The sequence below is a fragment of the Oncorhynchus mykiss genome, chromosome 4 (assembly GCF_013265735.2).
Source record: "Oncorhynchus mykiss isolate Arlee chromosome 4, USDA_OmykA_1.1, whole genome shotgun sequence".
Classification (NCBI taxonomy): domain Eukaryota; kingdom Metazoa; phylum Chordata; class Actinopteri; order Salmoniformes; family Salmonidae; genus Oncorhynchus; species Oncorhynchus mykiss.
This window is the reverse complement of record NC_048568.1, coordinates 5,202,604-5,226,353: the sequence shown is the minus strand read 5'-3', so window position 1 is coordinate 5,226,353 and position 23,750 is coordinate 5,202,604. Positions and strand designations below refer to the sequence as shown.

General features: G+C 48.5%; 1 protein-coding gene across 7 annotated transcripts in view; it reads left to right on the top strand.

Moving 5' to 3' along the window:
* LOC110521031 (serine/threonine-protein kinase MRCK beta) overlaps positions 1-23,029 on the top strand; it is a 133,497-nt gene extending 110,468 nt beyond the window's left edge. For 5 of the 7 annotated variants that reach the window (XM_036975510.1, XM_036975509.1, XM_036975511.1 and 2 more), the window contains 4 exons: positions 4,679-4,796; positions 6,619-6,727; positions 18,103-18,173; positions 21,415-23,029. In XM_036975510.1, the coding sequence (XP_036831405.1) occupies positions 4,679-4,796; positions 6,619-6,727; positions 18,103-18,173; positions 21,415-21,519 (403 nt within the window). In that variant the 3' untranslated portion in view covers positions 21,520-23,029. Of the gene's footprint in view, positions 1-4,678; positions 4,797-5,227; positions 6,592-6,618; positions 6,728-18,102; positions 18,174-21,414 lie in introns of those variants that run through there. The other 2 variants (XM_036975512.1, XM_036975514.1) reach the window with 2 other exon arrangements.
* Positions 23,030-23,750: the final 721 nt, after the last annotated feature.

The window sequence follows — 23,750 nt, the reverse complement described above, 5'->3', positions numbered from 1 at the left end:
CCCGTCACTAAGCATGCACTGTTTTCTTACCCACAACTGGATAGATCCAAAAATAATTATTGTGGGAATAAATAACACTGAATTATGAAAATGTTGCTAATCAAATTGTTGTTTTCTGAAATTCCTAAAGTCATCCAATCCTTGTAATAAATTGGAAGCAATAGTGTGGCCAACTAGATGATCATTTCAGTGGCTTTTTTTATTGGGACAGCGTCATCGCGCTGCTTGGGGACTCGTCTTGATAACGAAAATATTACATTTTTATAGATTTTTCACTGAATGTCTGTTTGGATATTGATTAGGCGGCAATCAGGCTAGGAAAAAGGGTGCTAAGTTGAGTGTTGCCCATTTATTTTTTATTTTTTTATTTTTAACTAGGCAAGTCAGTTAAGAACAAATTCTTATTTTCAATGACGGCCTAGGAACAGTGGGTTAACTGCCTGTTCAGGGGCAGATCATCTTGTCTAGTTTTCTCATTTATTAGAACATTTTGAAAGCTTATTTTGCTCTTCACTCGCAGTTGCATAATAGCCTAGACCTACTCCCGACCAAAAGCCTGTGACTTCACTGACAATCAATCAATGTGATTTTGTTTCACTGTATCTGTCAGTGTAGGCTATTTGGTTAATTGGTTTTTGGCTGGGCAAATAAATGGAGGTGGTATAGCTCATTCTGTCACTGATCAGAAGCATTTAGCTTGTGGCCTCCCGAGTGGTGCAGCAGTCTAAGGCACTGCATCGCAGGACTGGAGGTGACACTACAGACCCGGGTTTGATCCCAGACTGTGTCACAAACGGCCGTGACCGGGAGTCCCATAGGGCGGCACGCAATTGCCCAGGGGTCTGGGTTAGGGGAGGGTTTGGCCGGGCGGGGGGGTGCTTTACTTAACTCATCGCGCTCTAGTGACTGCTTGTGGCGGGTCAGAAACATTTAACATGCAATAATGTAGCCTTAGTCAAGTGTTCATCTATCACCAATCAGAAACATTCAACATGCAATAATGTAGCCTAAATCAAGTGTTCATCTATCACCAATCAGAAACATTTAGCATGCAATAATGTAGCCTAAATCAAGTGTTCATCTATCACCAATCAGAAACATTCAACATGCAATAATGTAGCCTTAGTCAAGTGTTCATCTATCACCAATCAGAAACATTTAGCATGCAATAATGTAGCCTAAATCAAGTGTAGGCCTATTATTTTAGCTCAATCACATATAGGCAAGTCCAAAAGGCTATGGTTGTGAAATATGAATGAGACTCACATGCTTTTGCTAAGATTTTCTATCAGGATGAATGAAGGTAAGACCCCTACGCCTGCTCCCTAACAAAGTGAGAGTAGGAAAGAGATTTAAATAGATAAAGAAGCATGGGCCTTAAGCTTTGTTTGAAAATATAACTTTTTTATATTCCAACAGCCCCACGTTCCGTGACACAAGTTGTACCGACCAAGCCCTCCCTAACCCGGACGACGCTAGGCCAATTGTGCGTCGCCCCACGGACCTCCCGGTCGCGGCCGGTTACGACAGAGCCTGGGCGCGAACCCAGACTCTGATGGCACAGCTGGCGCTGCAGTACAGCGCCCTTAACCACTGCGCCACCCGGGAGGCCTCATATTCTATTATATTCTTAGTATAAAATACACTACATGGTCAAACGTATGTGGACAACTCTTCAAATTCGTCTATTTCAGCAACACCCATGCTGACGGGTGTTTTAAAATCGAGCACACAACCATTCAATCTCCGTAGACAAGCATTGGCAGTATAATGGCCTGTACCGAAGAGCTCAATGACATTCAACGTGGCACCGTCATAGGATGCCACCTTTCCAACAACTCAGTTCGTCAAATTTCTGCCCTGCTAGAGCTGCCCCGGTCAACTGTAAGTGCTGTTATTGTGAAGTGGAAACGTCTAGGAGCAACAACGGCTCAGCAGCGAGGTATTAGGCCACACAGAATGGGAATGCTTAAGCCCGTAGCATGTGAAAATCACCTGTCCTTGTTTGCAACACTCACTACTGAGTTCCAAACTGCCTCTGGAAGCAACTTCAGCACAAGAACTGTTCGTCGGGAGCTTCATGACATGGGTTTCCATGGCCGAGCAGCCGCACACAAGCCGCTGATCACCATTCGCAGTGCAGCGTCGGCTGGAGTGGTGTAAATGCTTGCCGCCATTGGAGCGATGAATCACGCTTCACCATCTAGCAGGCCTACGAACAAATCTGTGTTTGGTTGATGCCAGGAGAACGCTACCTGCATCTATGCTTCGTGACAACTGTAAAGTTTGGTGGAGGAGGAATACTGGTCTGGGGCTGTTTTTCATGGTTTGGGCCCCTTAGTTCCAGTGGAGGGAAATCTTAACACTACAGCATACAATGATTTTGATTTTGTGCTTCCAACTTTGGGGAAGGCCCTTTCCGGTTTCAGCATGACAATGCACCCGTGCACAAAGCGATGTCCATACAGGAATGGTTTGTCGAGATCAGTAAGGAAGAACTTGACTGGCCTGTACAGAGCCCTTACCTCAATCCCATCGAACACCTTTGGGATGAATTGGAATGCAGACTGCGAGCCAGGCCTAATCACACAACATCAGTGCCTGACCTCACTAATGGTCTTGTGGCTGAATGGAAGCAAGTCCCTGCAGGAATGTTCCAACATCTAGTGGAAAAGCATATGCAGATACTCCTTCAAGAATGTTGGAAAAGCTTTCCAGGTGAAGCTGGTTGAGAGAATGCTTAGTGTGCAAAGCTCTCAAGGCAAATGGTGGCTACTTTGAAGAAATTAAAATGTAAAGTACAGTGCCTTGCGAAAGTATTCGGCCCCCTTGAACTTTGCGACCTTTTGCCACATTTCAGGCTTCAAACATAAAGATATAAAACTGTATTTTTTGTGAAGAATCAACAACAAGTGGGACCCAATCATGAAGTGGAACGACATTTATTGGATATTTCAAACTTTTTTAACAAATCAAAAACTGAAAAATTGGGCGTGCAAAATTATTCAGCCCCTTTACTTTCAGTGCAGCAAACTCTCTCCAGAAGTTCAGTGAGGATCTCTGAATGATCCAATGTTGACCTAAATGACTAATGATGATAAATACAATCCACCTGTGTGTAATCAAGTCTCCGTATAAATGCACCTGCACTGTGATAGTCTCAGAGGTCTGTTAAAAGCGCAGAGAGCATCATGAAGAACAAGGAACACACCAGGCAGGTCCGAGATACTGTTGTGAAGAAGTTTAAAGCCGGATTTGGATACAAAAAGATTTCCCAAGCTTTAAACATCCCAAGGAGCACTGTGCAAGCGATAATATTGAAATGGAAGGAGTATCACATCACTGCAAATCTACCAAGACCTGGCCGTCCCTCTAAACTTTCAGCTCATACAAGGATAAGACTGATCAGAGATGCAGCCAAGAGGCCCATGATCACTCTGGATGAACTGCAGAGATCTACAGCTGAGGTGGGAGACTCTGTCCATAGGACAACAATCAGTCGTATATTGCACAAATCTGGCCTTTATGGAAGAGTGGCAAGAAGAAAGCCATTTCTTAAAGATATCCATAAAAAGTGTTGTTTAAAGTTTGCCACAAGCCACCTGGGAGACACACCAAACATGTGGAAGAAGGTGCTCTAGTCATATGAAACCAAAATTGAACTTTTTGGCAACAATGCAAAACGTTATGTTTGGTGTAAAAGCAACACAGCTGAACACACCATCCCCACTGTCAAACATGGTGGTGGCAGCATCATGGTTTGGGCCTGCTTTTCTTCAGCAGGGACAGGGAAGATGGTTAAAATTGATGGGAAGATGGATGGAGCCAAATACAGGACCATTCTGGAAGAAAACCTGATGGAGTCTGCAAAAGACCTGAGACTGGGACGGAGATTTGTCTTCCAACAAGACAATAATCCAAAACATAAAGCAAAATCTACAATGGAATGGTTCAAAAATAAACATATCCAGGTGTTAGAATGGCCAAGTCAAAGTCCAGACCTGAATCCAATCGAGAATCTGTGGAAAGAACTGAAAACTGCTGTTCACAAATGCTCTCCATCCAACCTCACTGAGCTCGAGCTGTTTTGCAAGGAGGAGTGGGAAAAAATGTCAGTCTCTCGATGTGCAAAACTGATAGAGACATACCCCAAGCGACTTACAGCTGTAATCGCAGCAAAAGGTGGCGCTACAAAGTATTAACTTAAGGGGGCTGAATAATTTTGCACGCCCAATTTTTCCGTTTTTGATTTGTTAAAAAAGTTTGAAATATCCAATAAATGTCGTTCCACTTCATGATTGTGTCCCACTTGTTGTTGATTCTTCACAAAATAATTCAGTTTTATATCTTTGTTTGAAGCCTGAAATGTGGCAAAAGGTCGCAAAGTTCAAGGGGGCCGAATACTTTCGCAAGGCACTGTATATTTTGACTTGTTAAACACTTGTTTTTTGGTTGCTACATGATTCCATATGTGTTATTTCATAGTTTTGATGTCTTCGCTATTATTCTACAATGTAGAAAATATAAAAAGAAAGTTAAACCTTTGAATATGTAGGTGTCCAAACTTTTGACTGGTATTGTACGTCAAGTGCACTCACTCATTCTCAGTTACACTCACTCACAACTATTCACAATAATACATACTGACCATTGTTAACCACCTGTCTTGTGTTGACAGAGAGATGCTGAGGGACCCTGAGCTGAGATCCAAGATGATCTCTAACCCAATCAACTTCAACCACGTGGCACACATGGGCCCTGGCGACGGCATGCAGGTCCTCATGGATCTGCCTCTGGTAAGGGCCTCAACTAACCACCTGTCAACACAGCTTGAGCCAAAATGTCTGCCTCATCCTGTATTCATAACCCACAAACAAAAATGGCCTCCCAACCCCCTGATAAGCTTGCTGATATTGCGGGTGACAAAACAGGAGCCATAACAGCTGGATTCTAACGATCACAAGACACCGTTGGAGCCAAAATTGTGTCTCCTGGCATTTTCTGACAGCAGCAGCTCCCACTCCTAACTCCACAGAATAGCACTGCTATACTACCTTCTAGATGTCACCCTTCTCCTACTTTCCACCATCTCTGCCCATGTTTTCCTCCTCCTTTTGGAGAATGACCCTCTTTCACTTTCTCCCTCCCTCTTTCCTCTCTCTTTTTTTCTCTGTGTCCTGTTTGTCATTTTTTTTCCCTCTCTCTCACCCCCCGCCCGGCCCAGCAGGGGAGAGCACCACCCCCTCCCCCTCATCCTCCCGCCACCACACCCTGATCTCCCCACCGAGCAACTTGGAGCACGTCTATCACATGAGCCTTGTGTCGGCCGATCTCTACCTGCAAATAAACCTGCCACCACCACCTACTTGCTGCAGCACTGCATCCTGCCCCAGTTTTCCTCTTCTCCCTCCACCTCCTCCCTAGGAAGGGTAGGCCTAACCTGACGCTTCCCACCCCTCCTGCCTCCTCCAATTACATATCGACACCCTATGCCAGAGTTACTGGTAGTCAAATACGAGCCTGGAGTACTGCTGGTTCTCATTTTCTCTCTTTGCTTGTTAATTGATTGACTCACTTTCTTTTTTAATTGGGCAGATTTACCTGGTGTCCCAGGTCTGAATCAGTCCCTAATTAAAGGGAAATGATACAACTGGCTGTACTTCTACCCTTATGGCCTAGATTTGAGGAAAAGATCCCTATGCACACTGTGAATCTGAGGGGATAAGCAATATGATTGATCATACCTATCTAACCGTTAGTCTCCACAAGTAAATAGGGAGTTGGTACGAGGGGTCGACTTGGGACCGGGCCTATTTCCAGTGTTCCTGCCACCCTCTCTCACCCAGTCTTCCTTCTTCCCATTCCTTTCCCTTCTCGCTGTTCTTTTCTCCATTTGCTTAAGTGCAGTGAGTTTTTTGAAAGCTGGGGTGGTTTTATTTCGGCTGATGTCATATGAGTGTGTTTTTCTGTACTGGCTGCAGTGTGGTTGTGTTTTGTGTGATCTCTGCATATTTGTCATCTTAAAAACAGCAACATACTTGAAAAGCTTACCTCAGGGTTTCAATGGAGAGAGAGATTTGAAACAAGGTCAATTTCATTAGTAGACAGCCAACAACACCAAAAGTGAAGTAGACACTTCTCTATGGCTATTTCCCCCCATAGAATTCTGTGAAAACATGCCACGGTACGTGTGACTTGTTTCAGTCAAACGAGGGACTTGCTGTGCATTTGGACTTTATTTATCAGAAGGTTGTTGTAAGTAAGCATTTCACAGTATGGTCTACACCTGTTGTATTCGGTACATGTGACAATAACAATTTTATTTGGTTTAATGTGTGAGCATCCATGTAAATGTCTTGACATTGTCTGCTCATGTACATGGGTCGTGTTCATTAGGCACCCAACGGAATTAAAGTCAATGAAACAGGGAATGTCCAAACTGGGAATGTCCAATAAGAAACACAAATTAAAAATGTCAAAAAAATGATTTCTGTTGTCTGTCCTAATGAGCATAAACCTGTTCACTCATATATTAAGGTCCTTCTATACCAATGGCTGTATTTGTCATTGTCTTACGGTCTTGTCTCTGTGTGTGTTGGCGACTGCGTTGCGGCACAGAGTGTGATGCATTCTTCTCAGGACGACCTGGCCAAGGATAAGCCCCGCCCGCTATCCAGTATCTCCCGGCAACAGAGGAGCAAGACCCACATCACCCGCACGGCCTCTGGTGAGGGGATCCCAAGCACACGCACCTTCCACATGTGAACACACACAACACATAATGCATACATTTCAACACACACACTAGTAAATACATTCTCTCTCTCTCTGTCATTGATGCTAATGCTCTACGTCTGGCTGTGTGTGTGTGTGTGTGTGTGTCTGGCTGTGTGTGTGTGTGTGTGTGTGTGTGTGTCTGGCTGTGTGTGTGTGTGTCTGGCTGTGTGTGTGTGTGTGTGTCTGGCTGTGTGCGTGTGTGTGTGTCTGGCTGTGTGCGTGTGTGTGTCTGGCTGTGTGCGTGTGTGTGTCTGGCTGTGTGCGTGTGTGTGTCTGGCTGTGTGCGTGTGTGTGTCTGGCTGTGTGCGTGTGTGTGTCTGGCTGTGTGCGTGTGTGTGTCTGGCTGTGTGCGTGTGTGTGTCTGGCTGTGTGCGTGTGTGTGTCTGGCTGTGTGCGTGTGTGTGTCTGGCTGTGTGCGTGTGTGTGTCTGGCTGTGTGCGTGTGTGTGTCTGGCTGTGTGCGTGTGTGTGTCTGGCTGTGTGCGTGTGTGTGTCTGGCTGTGTGCGTGTGTGTGTCTGGCTGTGTGTGTGTGTCTGGCTGTGTGTGTGTGTCTGTGTGTGTGTGTGTGGCTGTGTGTGTGTGTCTGTGTGTGTGTGTGTGTGTGTGTGTGTGGCTGTGTGTGTGTGTGGCTGTGTGTGTGTGTGGCTGTGTGTGTGTGTGTCTGGCTGTGTGTGTCTGGCTGTGTGTGTGTGTGTGTCTGGCTGTGTGTGTGTCTGGCTGTGTGTGTGTGTGTCTGGCTGTGTGTGTGTGTGTCTGGCTGTGTGTGTGTGTGTCTGGCTGTGTGTGTGTGTGTGTCTGGCTGTGTGTGTGTGTGTGTCTGGCTGTGTGTGTGTGTGTGTGTCTGGCTGTGTGTGTGTGTGTGTGTGTGTGTCTCGCTGTGTGTGTGTCTCGCTGTGTGTGTGTCTCGCTGTGTGTGTGTCTCTCGCTGTGTGTGTGTGTCTCTCGCTGTGTGTGTGTGTCTCTCGCTGTGTGTGTGTGTGTGTGTCTCTCGCTGTGTGTGTGTGTGTGTGTCTCTCGCTGTGTGTGTGTGTCTCTCGCTGTGTGTGTGTGTGTCTCGCTGTGTGTCTCGCTGTGTGTCTCTCGCTGTGTGTGTGTGTCTCGCTGTGTGTGTGTCTCTCGCTGTGTGTGTGTGTGTCTCGCTGTGTGTGTGTGTCTCGCTGTGTGTGTGTGTCTCGCTGTGTGTGTGTCTCGCTGTGTGTGTGTGTCTCGCTGTGTGTGTGTGTCTCGCTGTGTGTGTGTGTCTCGCTGTGTGTGTGTGTCTCGCTGTGTGTGTGTGTCTCGCTGTGTGTGTGTTTCTCTCGCTGTGTGTGTGTTTCTCTCGCTGTGTGTGTGTTTCTCTCGCTGTGTGTGTGTTTCTCTCGCTGTGTGTGTGTTTCTCTCGCTGTGTGTGTCTCGCTGTGTGTGTCTCGCTGTGTGTGTCTCGCTGTGTGTGTGTGTGTCTCGCTGTGTGTGTGTGTCTCGCTGTGTGTGTGTGTCGCTGTGTGTGTGTGTCGCTGTGTGTGTGTGTCGCGCTGTGTGTGTGTGTGTCTCGCTGTGTGTGTGTGTGTGTCTCGCTGTGTGTGTGTGTGTCTCGCTGTGTGTGTGTGTGTGTGTCTCGCTGTGTGTGTGTGTGTGTGTCTCGCTGTGTGTGTGTGTGTGTGTCTCGCTGTGTGTGTGTGTGTGTGTCTCGCTGTGTGTGTGTGTGTGTGTCTCGCTGTGTGTGTGTGTGTGTGTGTCTCGCTGTGTGTGTGTGTGTGTCTCGCTGTGTGTGTGTGTGTCTCGCTGTGTGTGTCTCGCTGTGTGTGTGTGTGTCTCGCTGTGTGTGTGTGTGTGTCTCGCTGTGTGTGTGTGTGTGTCTCGCTGTGTGTGTGTGTCTCGCTGTGTGTGTGTGTCTCGCTGTGTGTGTGTGTCTCGCTGTGTGTGTGTGTGTCTCGCTGTGTGTGTGTGTGTATGTCTCGCTGTGTGTATGTCTCGCTGTGTGTGTGTCTCGCTGTGTGTGTGTCTCGCTGTGTGTGTGTCTCGCTGTGTGTGTGTCTCGCTGTGTGTGTGTCTCGCTGTGTGTGTGTGTGTATGTCTCGCTGTGTGTGTGTGTGTGTGTGTGTCTCGCTGTGTGTGTGTGTCTCGCTGTGTGTGTGTGTCTCGCTGTGTGTGTGTGTGTGTGTGTGTGTCTCGCTGTGTGTGTGTGTGTGTGTGTCTCGCTGTGTGTGTGTGTGTGTGTGTGTCTCGCTGTGTGTGTGTGTGTCTCGCTGTGTGTGTGTGTGTCTCGCTGTGTGTGTGTGTGTGTGTGTGTCTCGCTGTGTGTGTGTGTCTCGCTGTGTGTGTGTGTGTGTGTCTCGCTGTGTGTGTGTGTCTCGCTGTGTGTGTGTGTGTCTCGCTGTGTGTGTGTGTGTGTCTCGCTGTGTGTGTGTGTGTGTCTCGCTGTGTGTGTGTGTGTCTCGCTGTGTGTGTGTCTCGCTGTGTGTGTGTGTGTCGCTGTGTGTGTGTGTGTGTCGCTGTGTGTGTGTGTGTCGCTGTGTGTGTGTGTGTGTCGCTGTGTGTGTGTGTGTGTGTCTCGCTGTGTGTGTGTGTCTCGCTGTGTGTGTGTGTGTGTCTCGCTGTGTGTGTCTCGCTGTGTGTGTGTGTGTCTCGCTGTGTGTGTGTGTGTCTCGCTGTGTGTGTGTGTGTGTCTCGCTGTGTGTTTGTGTGTGTCTCGCTGTGTGTGTGTGTGTGTCTCGCTGTGTGTGTGTGTGTGTCTCGCTGTGTGTGTGTGTGTCTCGCTGTGTGTGTGTGTCGCTGTGTGTGTGTGTCTCGCTGTGTGTGTGTGTGTCTCGCTGTGTGTGTGTGTGTGTGTGTCTCGCTGTGTGTGTGTGTGTGTGTGTCTCGCTGTGTGTGTCTCGCTGTGTGTGTGTGTCTCGCTGTGTGTGTGTGTGTCTCGCTGTGTGTGTGTGTGTGTGTCTCGCTGTGTGTGTGTGTGTGTGTGTGTCTCGCTGTGTGTGTCTCGCTGTGTGTGTCTCGCTGTGTGTGTCTCGCTGTGTGTGTGTGTCTCGCTGTGTGTGTGTGTCTCGCTGTGTGTGTGTGTGTCTCGCTGTGTGTGTGTGTGTCTCGCTGTGTGTGTGTGTGTCTCGCTCTGTGTGTGTGTGTGTCTCGCTGTGTGTGTGTGTGTGTGTCTCGCTGTGTGTGTGTGTGTCTCGCTGTGTGTGTGTGTGTCTCGCTGTGTGTGTGTGTGTGTCTCGCTGTGTGTGTGTGTGTCTCGCTGTGTGTGTGTGTGTGTCTCGCTGTGTGTGTGTCTCGCTGTTTGTGTGTGTGTGTCTCGCTGTGTGTGTGTCTCGCTGTGTGTGTGTGTGTGTGTCTCGCTGTGTGTGTGTGTGTGTCTCGCTGTGTGTGTGTCTCGCTGTGTGTGTGTCTCGCTGTGTGTGTGTGTGTGTCTCGCTGTGTGTGTGTGTGTCTCGCTGTGTGTGTGTCTCGCTGTGTGTGTCTCGCTGTTTGTGTGTCTCGCTGTTTGTGTGTGTCGCTGTGTGTGTGTGTCTCGCTGTGTGTGTGTGTGTCTCGCTGTGTGTGTGTGTCTCGCTGTGTGTGTGTGTCTCGCTGTGTGTGTGTGTGTCTCGCTGTGTGTGTGTGTCTCGCTGTGTGTGTGTGTCTCGCTGTGTGTGTGTGTCTCGCTGTGTGTGTGTGTGTGTGTCTCGCTGTGTGTGTGTGTGTGTCTCGCTGTGTGTGTGTGTGTCTCGCTGTGTGTGTGTGTGTCTCGCTGTGTGTGTGTGTGTGTGTCTCGCTGTGTGTGTGTGTGTGTGTGTCTCGCTGTGTGTGTGTGTCTCGCTGTGTGTGTGTGTGTCTCGCTGTGTGTGTGTGTGTCTCGCTGTGTGTGTGTGTGTCTCGCTGTGTGTGTCTCGCTGTGTGTGTGTGTGTCTCGCTGTGTGTGTGTGTGTGTCTCGCTGTGTGTGTGTGTCTCGCTGTGTGTGTGTGTCTCGCTGTGTGTGTGTGTCTCGCTGTGTGTGTGTGTCTCGCTGTGTGTGTGTGTGTCTCGCTGTGTGTGTGTGTGTATGTCTCGCTGTGTGTATGTCTCGCTGTGTGTATGTCTCGCTGTGTGTGTGTCTCGCTGTGTGTGTGTCTCGCTGTGTGTGTGTCTCGCTGTGTGTGTGTCTCGCTGTGTGTGTGTGTGTATGTCTCGCTGTGTGTGTGTGTGTGTGTGTGTCTCGCTGTGTGTGTGTGTCTCGCTGTGTGTGTGTGTCTCGCTGTGTGTGTGTGTGTGTGTGTGTGTCTCGCTGTGTGTGTGTGTGTGTGTGTCTCGCTGTGTGTGTGTGTGTGTGTGTGTCTCGCTGTGTGTGTGTGTGTCTCGCTGTGTGTGTGTGTGTCTCGCTGTGTGTGTGTGTGTGTGTCTCGCTGTGTGTGTGTGTCTCGCTGTGTGTGTGTGTGTGTGTCTCGCTGTGTGTGTGTGTCTTGCTGTGTGTGTGTGTGTCTCGCTGTGTGTGTGTGTGTGTCTCGCTGTGTGTGTGTGTGTGTCTCGCTGTGTGTGTGTGTGTCTCGCTGTGTGTGTGTCTCGCTGTGTGTGTGTGTGTCGCTGTGTGTGTGTGTGTGTCGCTGTGTGTGTGTGTGTCGCTGTGTGTGTGTGTGTGTCGCTGTGTGTGTGTGTGTGTGTCTCGCTGTGTGTGTGTGTCTCGCTGTGTGTGTGTGTGTGTCTCGCTGTGTGTGTCTCGCTGTGTGTGTGTGTGTCTCGCTGTGTGTGTGTGTGTCTCGCTGTGTGTGTGTGTGTGTCTCGCTGTGTGTTTGTGTGTGTCTCGCTGTGTGTGTGTGTGTGTCTCGCTGTGTGTGTGTGTGTGTCTCGCTGTGTGTTTGTGTGTGTCTCGCTGTGTGTGTGTGTGTGTCTCGCTGTGTGTGTGTGTGTGTCTCGCTGTGTGTGTGTGTGTCTCGCTGTGTGTGTGTGTCGCTGTGTGTGTGTGTCTCGCTGTGTGTGTGTGTGTCTCGCTGTGTGTGTGTGTGTGTGTGTCTCGCTGTGTGTGTGTGTGTGTGTGTCTCGCTGTGTGTGTCTCGCTGTGTGTGTGTGTCTCGCTGTGTGTGTGTGTGTCTCGCTGTGTGTGTGTGTGTGTGTCTCGCTGTGTGTGTGTGTGTGTGTGTGTCTCGCTGTGTGTGTCTCGCTGTGTGTGTCTCGCTGTGTGTGTCTCGCTGTGTGTGTGTGTCTCGCTGTGTGTGTGTGTCTCGCTGTGTGTGTGTGTGTCTCGCTGTGTGTGTGTGTGTCTCGCTGTGTGTGTGTGTGTCTCGCTCTGTGTGTGTGTGTGTCTCGCTGTGTGTGTGTGTGTGTGTCTCGCTGTGTGTGTGTGTGTCTCGCTGTGTGTGTGTGTGTCTCGCTGTGTGTGTGTGTGTGTCTCGCTGTGTGTGTGTGTGTCTCGCTGTGTGTGTGTGTGTGTCTCGCTGTGTGTGTGTCTCGCTGTTTGTGTGTGTGTGTCTCGCTGTGTGTGTGTCTCGCTGTGTGTGTGTGTGTGTGTCTCGCTGTGTGTGTGTGTGTGTCTCGCTGTGTGTGTGTCTCGCTGTGTGTGTGTCTCGCTGTGTGTGTGTGTGTGTCTCGCTGTGTGTGTGTGTGTCTCGCTGTGTGTGTGTCTCGCTGTGTGTGTCTCGCTGTTTGTGTGTCTCGCTGTTTGTGTGTGTCGCTGTGTGTGTGTGTCTCGCTGTGTGTGTGTGTGTCTCGCTGTGTGTGTGTGTCTCGCTGTGTGTGTGTGTCTCGCTGTGTGTGTGTGTGTCTCGCTGTGTGTGTGTGTCTCGCTGTGTGTGTGTGTCTCGCTGTGTGTGTGTGTCTCGCTGTGTGTGTGTGTGTGTGTCTCGCTGTGTGTGTGTGTGTGTCTCGCTGTGTGTGTGTGTGTCTCGCTGTGTGTGTGTGTGTGTCTCGCTGTGTGTGTGTGTGTGTGTGTCTCGCTGTGTGTGTGTGTGTGTGTGTGTCTCGCTGTGTGTGTGTGTGTGTGTGTGTCTCGCTGTGTGTGTGTGTGTGTGTGTCTCGCTGTGTGTGTGTGTGTCTCGCTGTGTGTGTGTGTGTGTGTGTGTCTCGCTGTGTGTGTGTCTCGCTGTGTGTGTCGCTGTGTGTGTGTCTCGCTGTGTGTGTGTCTCGCTGTGTGTGTGTGTGTCTCGCTGTGTGTGTGTCTCGCTGTGTGTGTGTGTGTCTCGCTGTGTGTGTGTCTCGCTGTGTGTGTGTGTGTGTCTCGCTGTGTGTGTGTCTCGCTGTGTGTGTGTGTGTGTCTCGCTGTGTGTGTGTGTGTCTCGCTGTGTGTGTGTGTGTGTGTGTGTGTCTCGCTGTGTGTGTGTGTGTGTCTCGCTGTGTGTGTGTGTGTGTGTCTCGCTGTGTGTGTGTGTGTCTCGCTGTGTGTGTGTGTGTGTGTGTCTCGCTGTGTGTGTGTGTGTCTCGCTGTGTGTGTGTGTGTCTCGCTGTGTGTGTCTCGCTGTGTGTGTCTCGCTGTGTGTGTGTGTGTCTCGCTGTGTGTGTCTCGCTGTGTGTGTGTGTGTCTCGCTGTGTGTGTGTGTGTGTCTCGCTGTGTGTGTGTGTGTCTCGCTGTGTGTGTCTCGCTGTGTGTGTCTCGCTGTGTGTGTGTGTGTCTCGCTGTGTGTGTGTGTGTGTCTCGCTGTGTGTGTGTGTCTCGCTGTGTGTGTGTGTCTCGCTGTGTGTGTGTGTCTCGCTGTGTGTGTGTGTGTCTCGCTGTGTGTGTGTGTGTATGTCTCGCTGTGTGTATGTCTCGCTGTGTGTATGTCTCGCTGTGTGTGTGTCTCGCTGTGTGTGTGTCTCGCTGTGTGTGTGTCTCGCTGTGTGTGTCTCGCTGTGTGTGTGTGTGTATGTCTCGCTGTGTGTGTGTGTGTGTCTCGCTGTGTGTGTGTGTGTGTGTGTGTGTCTCGCTGTGTGTGTGTGTCTCGCTGTGTGTGTGTGTCTCGCTGTGTGTGTGTGTGTGTGTGTGTGTGTGTCTCGCTGTGTGTGTGTGTGTGTGTGTGTCTCGCTGTGTGTGTGTGTGTCTCGCTGTGTGTGTGTGTGTCTCGCTGTGTGTGTGTGTGTGTGTCTCGCTGTGTGTGTGTGTCTCGCTGTGTGTGTGTGTGTGTGTCTCGCTGTGTGTGTGTGTCTCGCTGTGTGTGTGTGTGTCTCGCTGTGTGTGTGTGTGTGTCTCGCTGTGTGTGTGTGTGTGTCTCGCTGTGTGTGTGTGTGTGTCTCGCTGTGTGTGTGTCTCGCTGTGTGTGTGTGTGTCGCTGTGTGTGTGTGTGTGTCGCTGTGTGTGTGTGTGTGTCTCGCTGTGTGTGTGTGTGTGTGTGTGTCTCGCTGTGTGTGTGTCTCGCTGTGTGTGTCGCTGTGTGTGTGTCTCGCTGTGTGTGTGTCTCGCTGTGTGTGTGTCTCGCTGTGTGTGTGTGTGTCTCGCTGTGTGTGTGTCTCGCTGTGTGTGTGTGTGTGTGTCTCGCTGTGTGTGTGTGTGTGTCTCGCTGTGTGTGTGTGTGTGTCTCGCTGTGTGTGTGTGTGTGTGTGTCTCGCTGTGTGTGTGTGTGTGTGTGTGTCTCGCTGTGTGTGTGTGTGTGTGTGTCTCGCTGTGTGTGTGTGTGTCTCGCTGTGTGTGTGTGTGTCTCGCTGTGTGTGTGTGTGTGTCTCGCTGTGTGTGTGTGTGTGTGTGTGTCTCGCTGTGTGTGTCGCTGTGTGTGTGTCTCGCTGTGTGTGTGTCTCGCTGTGTGTGTGTGTGTCTCGCTGTGTGTGTGTCTCGCTGTGTGTGTGTGTGTGTCTCGCTGTGTGTGTGTCTCGCTGTGTGTGTGTGTGTGTCTCGCTGTGTGTGTCTCGCTGTGTGTGTGTGTGTGTGTGTGTGTCTCGCTGTGTGTGTGTGTGTGTCTCGCTGTGTGTGTGTGTGTGTGTCTCGCTGTGTGTGTGTGTGTGTCTCGCTGTGTGTGTGTGTGTCTCGCTGTGTGTGTGTGTGTCTCGCTGTGTGTGTCTCGCTGTGTGTGTCTCGCTGTGTGTGTGTGTGTCTCGCTGTGTGTGTCTCGCTGTGTGTGTGTGTGTCTCGCTGTGTGTGTGTGTGTGTCTCGCTGTGTGTGTGTGTGTCTCGCTGTGTGTGTCTCGCTGTGTGTGTCTCGCTGTGTGTGTGTGTGTCTCGCTGTGTGTGTGTGTGTGTCTCGCTGTGTGTGTGTGTCTCGCTGTGTGTGTGTGTCTCGCTGTGTGTGTGTGTCTCGCTGTGTGTGTGTGTGTCTCGCTGTGTGTGTGTGTGTATGTCTCGCTGTGTGTATGTCTCGCTGTGTGTATGTCTCGCTGTGTGTGTGTCTCGCTGTGTGTGTGTCTCGCTGTGTGTGTGTCTCGCTGTGTGTGTGTCTCGCTGTGTGTGTGTGTGTATGTCTCGCTGTGTGTGTGTGTGTGTCTCGCTGTGTGTGTGTGTGTGTGTGTGTGTCTCGCTGTGTGTGTGTGTCTCGCTGTGTGTGTGTGTGTGTGTGTGTGTGTGTCTCGCTGTGTGTGTGTGTGTGTGTGTGTCTCGCTGTGTGTGTGTGTGTCTCGCTGTGTGTGTGTGTGTCTCGCTGTGTGTGTGTCTCGCTGTGTGTGTGTGTGTCTCGCTGTGTGTGTGTCTCGCTGTGTGTGTGTGTGTGTCTCGCTGTGTGTGTGTCTCGCTGTGTGTGTGTGTGTGTCTCGCTGTGTGTGTGTGTGTGTCTCGCTGTGTGTGTGTGTGTCTCGCTGTGTGTGTGTCTCGCTGTGTGTGTGTGTGTCGCTGTGTGTGTGTGTGTGTCGCTTTGTGTGTGTGTGTGTGTCGCTGTGTGTGTGTGTGTCGCTGTGTGTGTGTGTGTGTCGCTGTGTGTGTGTGTGTGTCTCGCTGTGTGTGTGTGTCTCGCTGTGTGTGTGTGTGTGTCTCGCTGTGTGTGTGTGTCTCGCTGTGTGTGTGTGTGTGTCTCGCTGTGTGTGTGTGTGTCTCGCTGTGTGTGTGTGTGTGTCTCGCTGTGTGTTTGTGTGTGTCTCGCTGTGTGTGTGTGTGTGTCTCGCTGTGTGTGTGTGTGTGTCTCGCTGTGTGTGTGTGTGTCTCGCTGTGTGTGTGTGTCGCTGTGTGTGTGTGTCTCGCTGTGTGTGTGTGTGTGTGTGTCTCGCTGTGTGTGTGTGTCTCGCTGTGTGTGTGTGTGTGTGTGTGTCTCGCTGTGTGTGTCTCGCTGTGTGTGTGTGTCTCGCTGTGTGTGTGTGTGTCTCGCTGTGTGTGTGTGTGTGTGTCTCGCTGTGTGTGTGTGTGTGTGTGTGTGTGTGTGTCTCGCTGTGTGTGTCTCGCTGTGTGTGTCTCGCTGTGTGTGTGTGTCTCGCTGTGTGTGTGTGTCTCGCTGTGTGTGTGTGTGTCTCGCTGTGTGTGTGTGTGTCTCGCTGTGTGTGTGTGTGTCTCGCTCTGTGTGTGTGTGTGTCTCGCTCTGTGTGTGTGTGTGTCTCGCTGTGTGTGTGTGTGTCTCGCTGTGTGTGTGTGTGTCTCGCTGTGTGTGTGTGTGTCTCGCTGTGTGTGTGTGTGTGTCTCGCTGTGTGTGTGTGTGTCTCGCTGTGTGTGTGTGTGTGTCTCGCTGTGTGTGTGTCTCGCTGTTTGTGTGTGTGTGTCTCGCTGTGTGTGTGTCTCGCTGTGTGTGTGTGTGTGTGTCTCGCTGTGTGTGTGTGTGTGTCTCGCTGTGTGTGTGTGTGTGTCTCGCTGTGTGTGTGTCTCGCTGTGTGTGTGTCTCGCTGTGTGTGTGTCTCGCTGTGTGTGTGTGTGTGTCTCGCTGTGTGTGTGTGTGTCTCGCTGTGTGTGTGTCTCGCTGTGTGTGTCTCGCTGTTTGTGTGTCTCGCTGTTTGTGTGTGTCGCTGTGTGTGTGTGTCTCGCTGTGTGTGTGTGTGTCTCGCTGTGTGTGTGTGTCTCGCTGTGTGTGTGTGTCTCGCTGTGTGTGTGTGTGTCTCGCTGTGTGTGTGTGTCTCGCTGTGTGTGTGTGTCTCGCTGTGTGTGTGTGTCTCGCTCTGTGTGTGTGTGTGTCTCGCTCTGTGTGTGTGTGTGTCTCGCTCTGTGTGTGTGTGTGTCTCGCTGTGTGTGTGTGTGTCTCGCTGTGTGTGTGTGTGTCTCGCTGTGTGTGTGTGTGTCTCGCTGTGTGTGTGTGTCTCGCTGTGTGTGTGTGTGTGTCTCGCTGTGTGTGTGTGTGTCTCGCTGTGTGTGTGTGTGTGTCTCGCTGTGTGTGTGTCTCGCTGTTTGTGTGTGTGTGTCTCGCTGTGTGTGTGTCTCGCTGTGTGTGTGTGTGTGTGTCTCGCTGTGTGTGTGTGTGTGTCTCGCTGTGTGTGTGTGTGTGTCTCGCTGTGTGTGTGTCTCGCTGTGTGTGTGTCTCGCTGTGTGTGTGTCTCGCTGTGTGTGTGTGTGTGTCTCGCTGTGTGTGTGTGTGTCTCGCTGTGTGTGTGTCTCGCTGTGTGTGTCTCGCTGTTTGTGTGTCTCGCTGTTTGTGTGTGTCGCTGTGTGTGTGTGTCTCGCTGTGTGTGTGTGTGTCTCGCTGTGTGTGTGTGTCTCGCTGTGTGTGTGTGTCTCGCTGTGTGTGTGTGTGTCTCGCTGTGTGTGTGTGTCTCGCTGTGTGTGTGTGTCTCGCTGTGTGTGTGTGTCTCGCTGTGTGTGTGTGTGTGTGTCTCGCTGTGTGTGTGTGTGTGTCTCGCTGTGTGTGTGTGTGTCTCGCTGTGTGTGTGTGTGTGTCTCGCTGTGTGTGTGTGTCTCGCTGTGTGTGTGTGTGTGTGTGTGTCGCTGTGTGTGTGTGTGTGTGTGTCTCGCTGTGTGTGTGTGTGTCTCGCTGTGTGTGTGTGTGTCTCGCTGTGTGTGTGTGTGTCTCGCTGTGTGTGTGTGTGTGTCTCGCTGTGTGTGTGTGTGTGTGTGTGTCTCGCTGTGTGTGTGTCTCGCTGTGTGTGTCGCTGTGTGTGTGTCTCGCTGTGTGTGTGTGTCTCGCTGTGTGTGTGTGTGTGTCTCGCTGTGTGTGTGTCTCGCTGTGTGTGTGTGTGTGTCTCGCTGTGTGTGTGTGTGTCTCGCTGTGTGTGTGTGTGTGTGTGTGTGTCTCGCTGTGTGTGTGTGTGTGTGTCTCGCTGTGTGTGTGTGTGTGTGTCTCGCTGTGTGTGTGTGTGTGTCTCGCTGTGTGTGTGTGTGTGTCTCGCTGTGTGTGTGTGTGTGTGTGTCTCGCTGTGTGTGTGTGTGTGTGTGTCTCGCTGTGTGTGTGTGTGTCTCGCTGTGTGTGTGTGTCTCGCTGTGTGTGTGTGTGTGTCTCGCTGTGTGTGTGTGTGTGTCTCGCTGTGTGTGTGTGTCTCGCTGTGTGTGCGTCTCGCTGTGTGTGTGTGTGCGTCTCGCTGTGTGTGCGTCTCGCTGTGTGTGTGTGTGTGTCTCGGGGTGGTGTGTGTGTCTCGGGGGGGTTCACTGTGTCATGAAGGAGGTGCAGACATTGGAGGAGCAGGATCGTCGCGGAACATCTCCAACCCAGACGGGGACCTCGAGAGAGAGGTATTGACCCCAGACTTCGCACACACACACTGACTGTTACATTAAATCACTCACACATGTACTCAATCTATGCCCCTCTCTTTTCCGTGTCCATCTCCCTCTCTATCCCACATTCTCTGTTACATTAAATTAAACTATTTTCCTGGGTATGATGACACATTCTCTATTACATCACATTCAACTATCTTCCTGGGTATGATGACACATTCTCTATTACATCACATTCTCTGTTACATCACATTCAACTATCTTCCTGGGTATGATGACACATTCTCTATTACATCACATTCAACTATCTTCCTGGGTATGATGACACATTCTCTATTACATCACATTCTCTGTTACATCACATTCAACTATCTTCCTGGGTATGAAAACACATTCTCTATTACTTTAAATTCAACTATCCTCCTGGGTATGATAACACATTCTCTATTACTTTAAATTCAACTATCCTCCTGGGTATGATAACACATTCTCTATTACTTTAAATTCAACTATCCTCCTGGGTATGAAAACACATTCTCTATTACTTTAAATTCAACTATCCTCCTGGGTATGATAACACATTCTCTATTACATTAAATTCAACTATCTTACTGGGTATGATAACACATTCTCTGTTACATTAAATTCAACTATCTTCCTGGGTATGATGACACATTCTCTGTTACATCACATTCTCTGTTACATTAAATTCAACTATCTTCCTGGGTATGATAACATTCTCTATTACATTAAATTCAACTGTCTTCCTGGGTATGATGACACATTCTCTGCTACATTAAATTCAACTATCTTCCTGGGTATGATAACACATTCTCTGTTACATTAAATTCAACTATCTTCCTGGGGATGATGACACATTCTCTGCTACATTAAATTCAACTATCTTCCTGGGTATGATAACATTCTCTTACGTTATATTCAACTATCTTCCTGGGTATGATGACACATTCTCTGCTACATTAAATTAAACTATCTTCCTGGGGATGATGACACATTCTCTGCTACATTAAATTCAACTATCTTCCTGGGTATGATAACACATTCTCTGCTACATTAAATTCAACTATCTTCCTGGGTATGATAACATTCTCTATTACGTTATATTCAACTATCTTCCTGGGTATGATGACACATTCTCTGTTACATTAAATTCAACTATCTTCCTGGGTATGATAACACATTCTCTGCTACATTAAATTCAACTATCTTCCTGGGTATGATAACATTCTCTATTACGTTATATTCAACTATCTTCCTGGGTATGATGACACATTCTCTGCTACATTAAATTCAACTATCTTCCTGGGTATGATAACATTCTCTATTACGTTATATTCAACTATCTTCCTGGGGATGATGACACATTCTCTGTTACATCACATTCTCTGTTACATTAAATTCAACTATCTTCCTGGGTATGATAACACATTCTCTGTTACATTAAATTCAACTATCTTCCTGGGGATGATGACACATTCTCTGTTACATCACATTCTCTGTTACATTAAATTCAACTATCTTCCTGGGTATGATAACACATTCTGGGAAGTACAGACACAGGTTAGGCAGGCTGATTGAGGTAGTATGTACATGTGGATATGGTTAGTGACTATGCATAGGCCCCCGGGTGACGCAGTGGTTAAGGGTGCTGTACTGCAGCGCCAGCTGTGCCATCAGTGACCCTGGGTTCGCGCCCAGGCTCTGTCGTAACCGACCGGGAGGTCCGTTGGGTGACGCACAATTGGCCTAGCGTCGTCCGGTTTAGGGAGGGCTTGGTCAGTAGGGATGTCCTTGTCTCATCGCACACCAGCGACTCCTGTGGCGGGCCGGGCGCAGTGCGCGCTAACCAAGGTTGCCAGGTGCACGGTGTTTCCTCCGACACATTGGTGCGGCTGGCTTCCGGGTTGGATGCGTGCTGTGTTAAGAAGCAGTGCGGTTGGGTTGTGTATCGGTGGACGCATGACTTTCAACCTTCGTATCCCCCGAGCCCGTACGGGAGTTGTCATTTTAGACAATTAGAATGATTTATCAGAAAACCAGCTGTTTTAATCAGTGTATGCTTACTCTGCCAATTAAGATACACAACATCACCAAAAGTATGTGTACACTTGCTCGTTCAACATCTCATTCCAAAATCATAGGCATTAATATGGAGTTGGTCCCCCCTTTGCTGCTATAACAGCTTCCACTCTTCTGGGAAGACTTTCCACTAGATGTTGGAACATTGCTGCTATAACAGCCTAGACTCTTCTGGGAAGGCTTTCCACTAGATGTTGGAGCATTGCCGCTATAACAGCCTCCACTCTTCTGGAAAGGTTTTCCACTAGATGTTGGAACTAGATGTTGGCATTCCAATTCATCCCAAAGGTGTTTGATGGGGTTGAGGTCAGGGCTGTGCAGGCCACCGATCTCACCAAACCATTTCTGTATGGACCTGGCTTTGTGCACTGGGGCATTGTCTTGCTGAAAACAGGAAAGGGTCTTCCCCAAACTGTTGCCACAAAGTTGGATGCCCATGTTGGAAAGGTGCCATGTTGAAAGTCACTAAGACATTCTGCTGCCAATGTTTGTCTATGAAGATTGCATGACTGTGTGCTGGATCTTATACACCTGTCAGAAACGGGTGTGGTTGAAACAGCCAAATCCACTCATTTGAAAGGGTGTCCACATAGTGTAAGTGGAGTAGGTGTTTACATTAACTATTTCCTTGCTCTAACTACTGCCATAATCAGTTTAATATCGAATTATGAGTGTGCATGTAAACATACTCACTGTTTTCACATGCTAACATTTTAGCATTTGTAGCACAAATCCCATTCAAGTCATGAAACCAATAGCCTTTTTCGCACGTTATGTCCAAATAATCCGAAAGTATCTCAAATTGATTGTTAATAAAGCTCAACAAAATCACTTGTAGACGTGATGTACGAAAAAAGCTAATATCGGTCCCATGACTTGAATGGGATTTGTGCCACAAATGCCAGAGAAACTAAACCAAAGCATGGATTGCTGCCATACCTTGTCCATAGACTGCTTACAGGCTAAAGAAACCAATATGCAATTTGGGTGAACTATCCCTTTAACTTCTATAATCCATCTTTACCATTAACACTCCCTCTCTCTTTCCCTCAGCTAAACTGGGACTCCACCAAGCACTCCACTCCCTCCAACAACCCCAACTCTCTCCACCGCAGCCATCTTTACCATAAACACTCTCTCTCTCTTCCCTCAGCCAGACTGGGACTCCACCAAGCACTCCACACCCTCCAACAGCCCCAACTCTCTCCACCGCAGCCAGCTAACGCTGGATGGCCTGGAACACGCCCTGGACGGCTGAGGACCCCACCACCCTACACACACACACATAATACGTGCTTAATCACTCGACGCACCTACATTCAACATAGAACTTGTGTATCACTGCAGAAGTCCCAGCCCCCCACCCTGATTTTAGATTAACGTTTTGGTTCCCCCCCATTCCTACTTGTCTTCTTTCCTCTCTTCCTTTTCACTTTGTTAAGGGAGGGTGCCACCATGTACACTCCACAGCACTACTAGCAATCCTGTGCTGACATCTCTCCCCAACACACACACACACACACCTCTCCAGTTCTCTGTTGGGGGAGACACCCATTTTCCTATGAGTTTTTATGGGTTATTCATACTTAGTTTAGGTTATTGATACATAGATGCATGCGATGACCGAATTAAAAACCAAGATCAATGACGATAGGACACTCGCAGGGGAAAAAAGCATTCATGATGAACTGTCCTAATCATAGGTATATGTTTGTGTTTCTAAACAAAGATTAGAGAAAAAAGAAAAGAGTGAAGGATAACTTTTTGTTTTAAACTATATAGTATGGGGTACACACAACTGAACAGTGAAAGAAAGGGCAACCTTCTTCAAAGGGACCATAAACCCCTCCACATTCCAGACCCTGTCGTACTGGTGTTGTAACCCTTATTGAGCTGTTCCCGGCTAGTGGCCATTAATTTGAGAGCAGTCCCTACCCAGGGGACGAGCTGCCACTCAACAGACTGCAGGGGTTTTACTGTTAAGCTAAACCAGTGGGCATCTTTTACAGCAATTACACATCTCCCGCCAGTCTTTATAACGTGCATTGTTTTTAACTTAGATCTTTTGCTATAAAAGTATAGTTGGCAAAACCAATGCGCCATAGCCACATAATCATGAGACTAAGACATGGTCGGAGTCTGAACAGTGAAAAGGACCACAACTCACAAGCTGCTGCTGTCGTTTGCTATGTTTATATAAGTATGTGTGTGAAGAGCCGCTCACCATAGAGAGAGAACCTCCTGGACGAGGCCCTTCATTTTTAACCGTTCAATCATGAGCCTAGTTAAATAAATAAAAAGCGGAGGTGTAGTCATAGCGCCGCACCGCCACAAGGGGGCATGTGAATAGTGGTCCTCAATTGAGGGACGTTTCATTGTACAGCAAGAGTGTGAGATACTGTACAGGCATATCCAGTTTAATCACTAGTGTGCCTTCAGTGCCATTTTCTTTTTTTTTGTCTTGCAGCACCACATTCAGATCAATTACTGAAGTGACTTTAACTCTGCAGGCCATCGGTGAGGGAGGGTTCAGAAACACTGTATTAAACTTGCACATGTTTTAATCCCAGGAAAATCCTCTTTGATTTTGTCAGTGATCTTTTTTTTCCTGGTCTTTTCAGCTCTCTGAAAATGTGACTTTTTTTTTTTCTCTCTTCGACACACTACTACTTTTTTTCCTCTTAAATCACCAGTTGAAATCTTTGTAATTATTGAATTGTTAGCAACAAACATGTGAACAGAAAATAAAATAATATCTGTTGTGCTTTGCTTGTCTCTGTGTGTGCTGTTTTTTCTATACTGTATTATATATGGATTATTTCATGCATTTTCATCACCTCAAAACACAACTTTAATGCTATGAATTTATTTTATTTTTTAATTGTGATTTGTGAAAAATGTCTAGAAAATGATTAATGAAAAAAACATGAATGGGGGAAAAGTTCAGTTGAAGTCGGAAGTTTACATACACTTAGGTTGGAGTCATTAAAACTAGTTTTTCAACAACTCCACAAACGTCTTGTTAACAAACTATAGTTTTGGCAAGTCTGTTAGGACATCTACTTTGTGCATGACACAAGTATTTTTTTCCAATAATTGTTTAGACAGATTATTTCACTTATAATTCACTGTATCACAATTCCAGTGGGTCAGAAGTTTACATACTCTAGGTTGACTGTGCCTTTAAACAGCTTGGAAGATTCCAGAAACTGATGGCTTTAAAAGCTTCCGATAGGCTAGTTGACATCATTTGAGTGTACCTGTGGATGTATTTCAAGGCCTACCTTCAAACTCAGTGCCTCTTTGCTTGACATCATGGGGAAATCAAAAGAAATCAGCCAAGACCACAGAAAAAAAATGTAGACCTCCACAAGTCTGGTTCATCCTTGGGAGCAATTTCTAAACTCCTGAAGGTACCACGTTCATCTGTACAAACAATAGTATGCAAGTATAAACACCATGGGACCACGCAGCCATCACACCACTCAG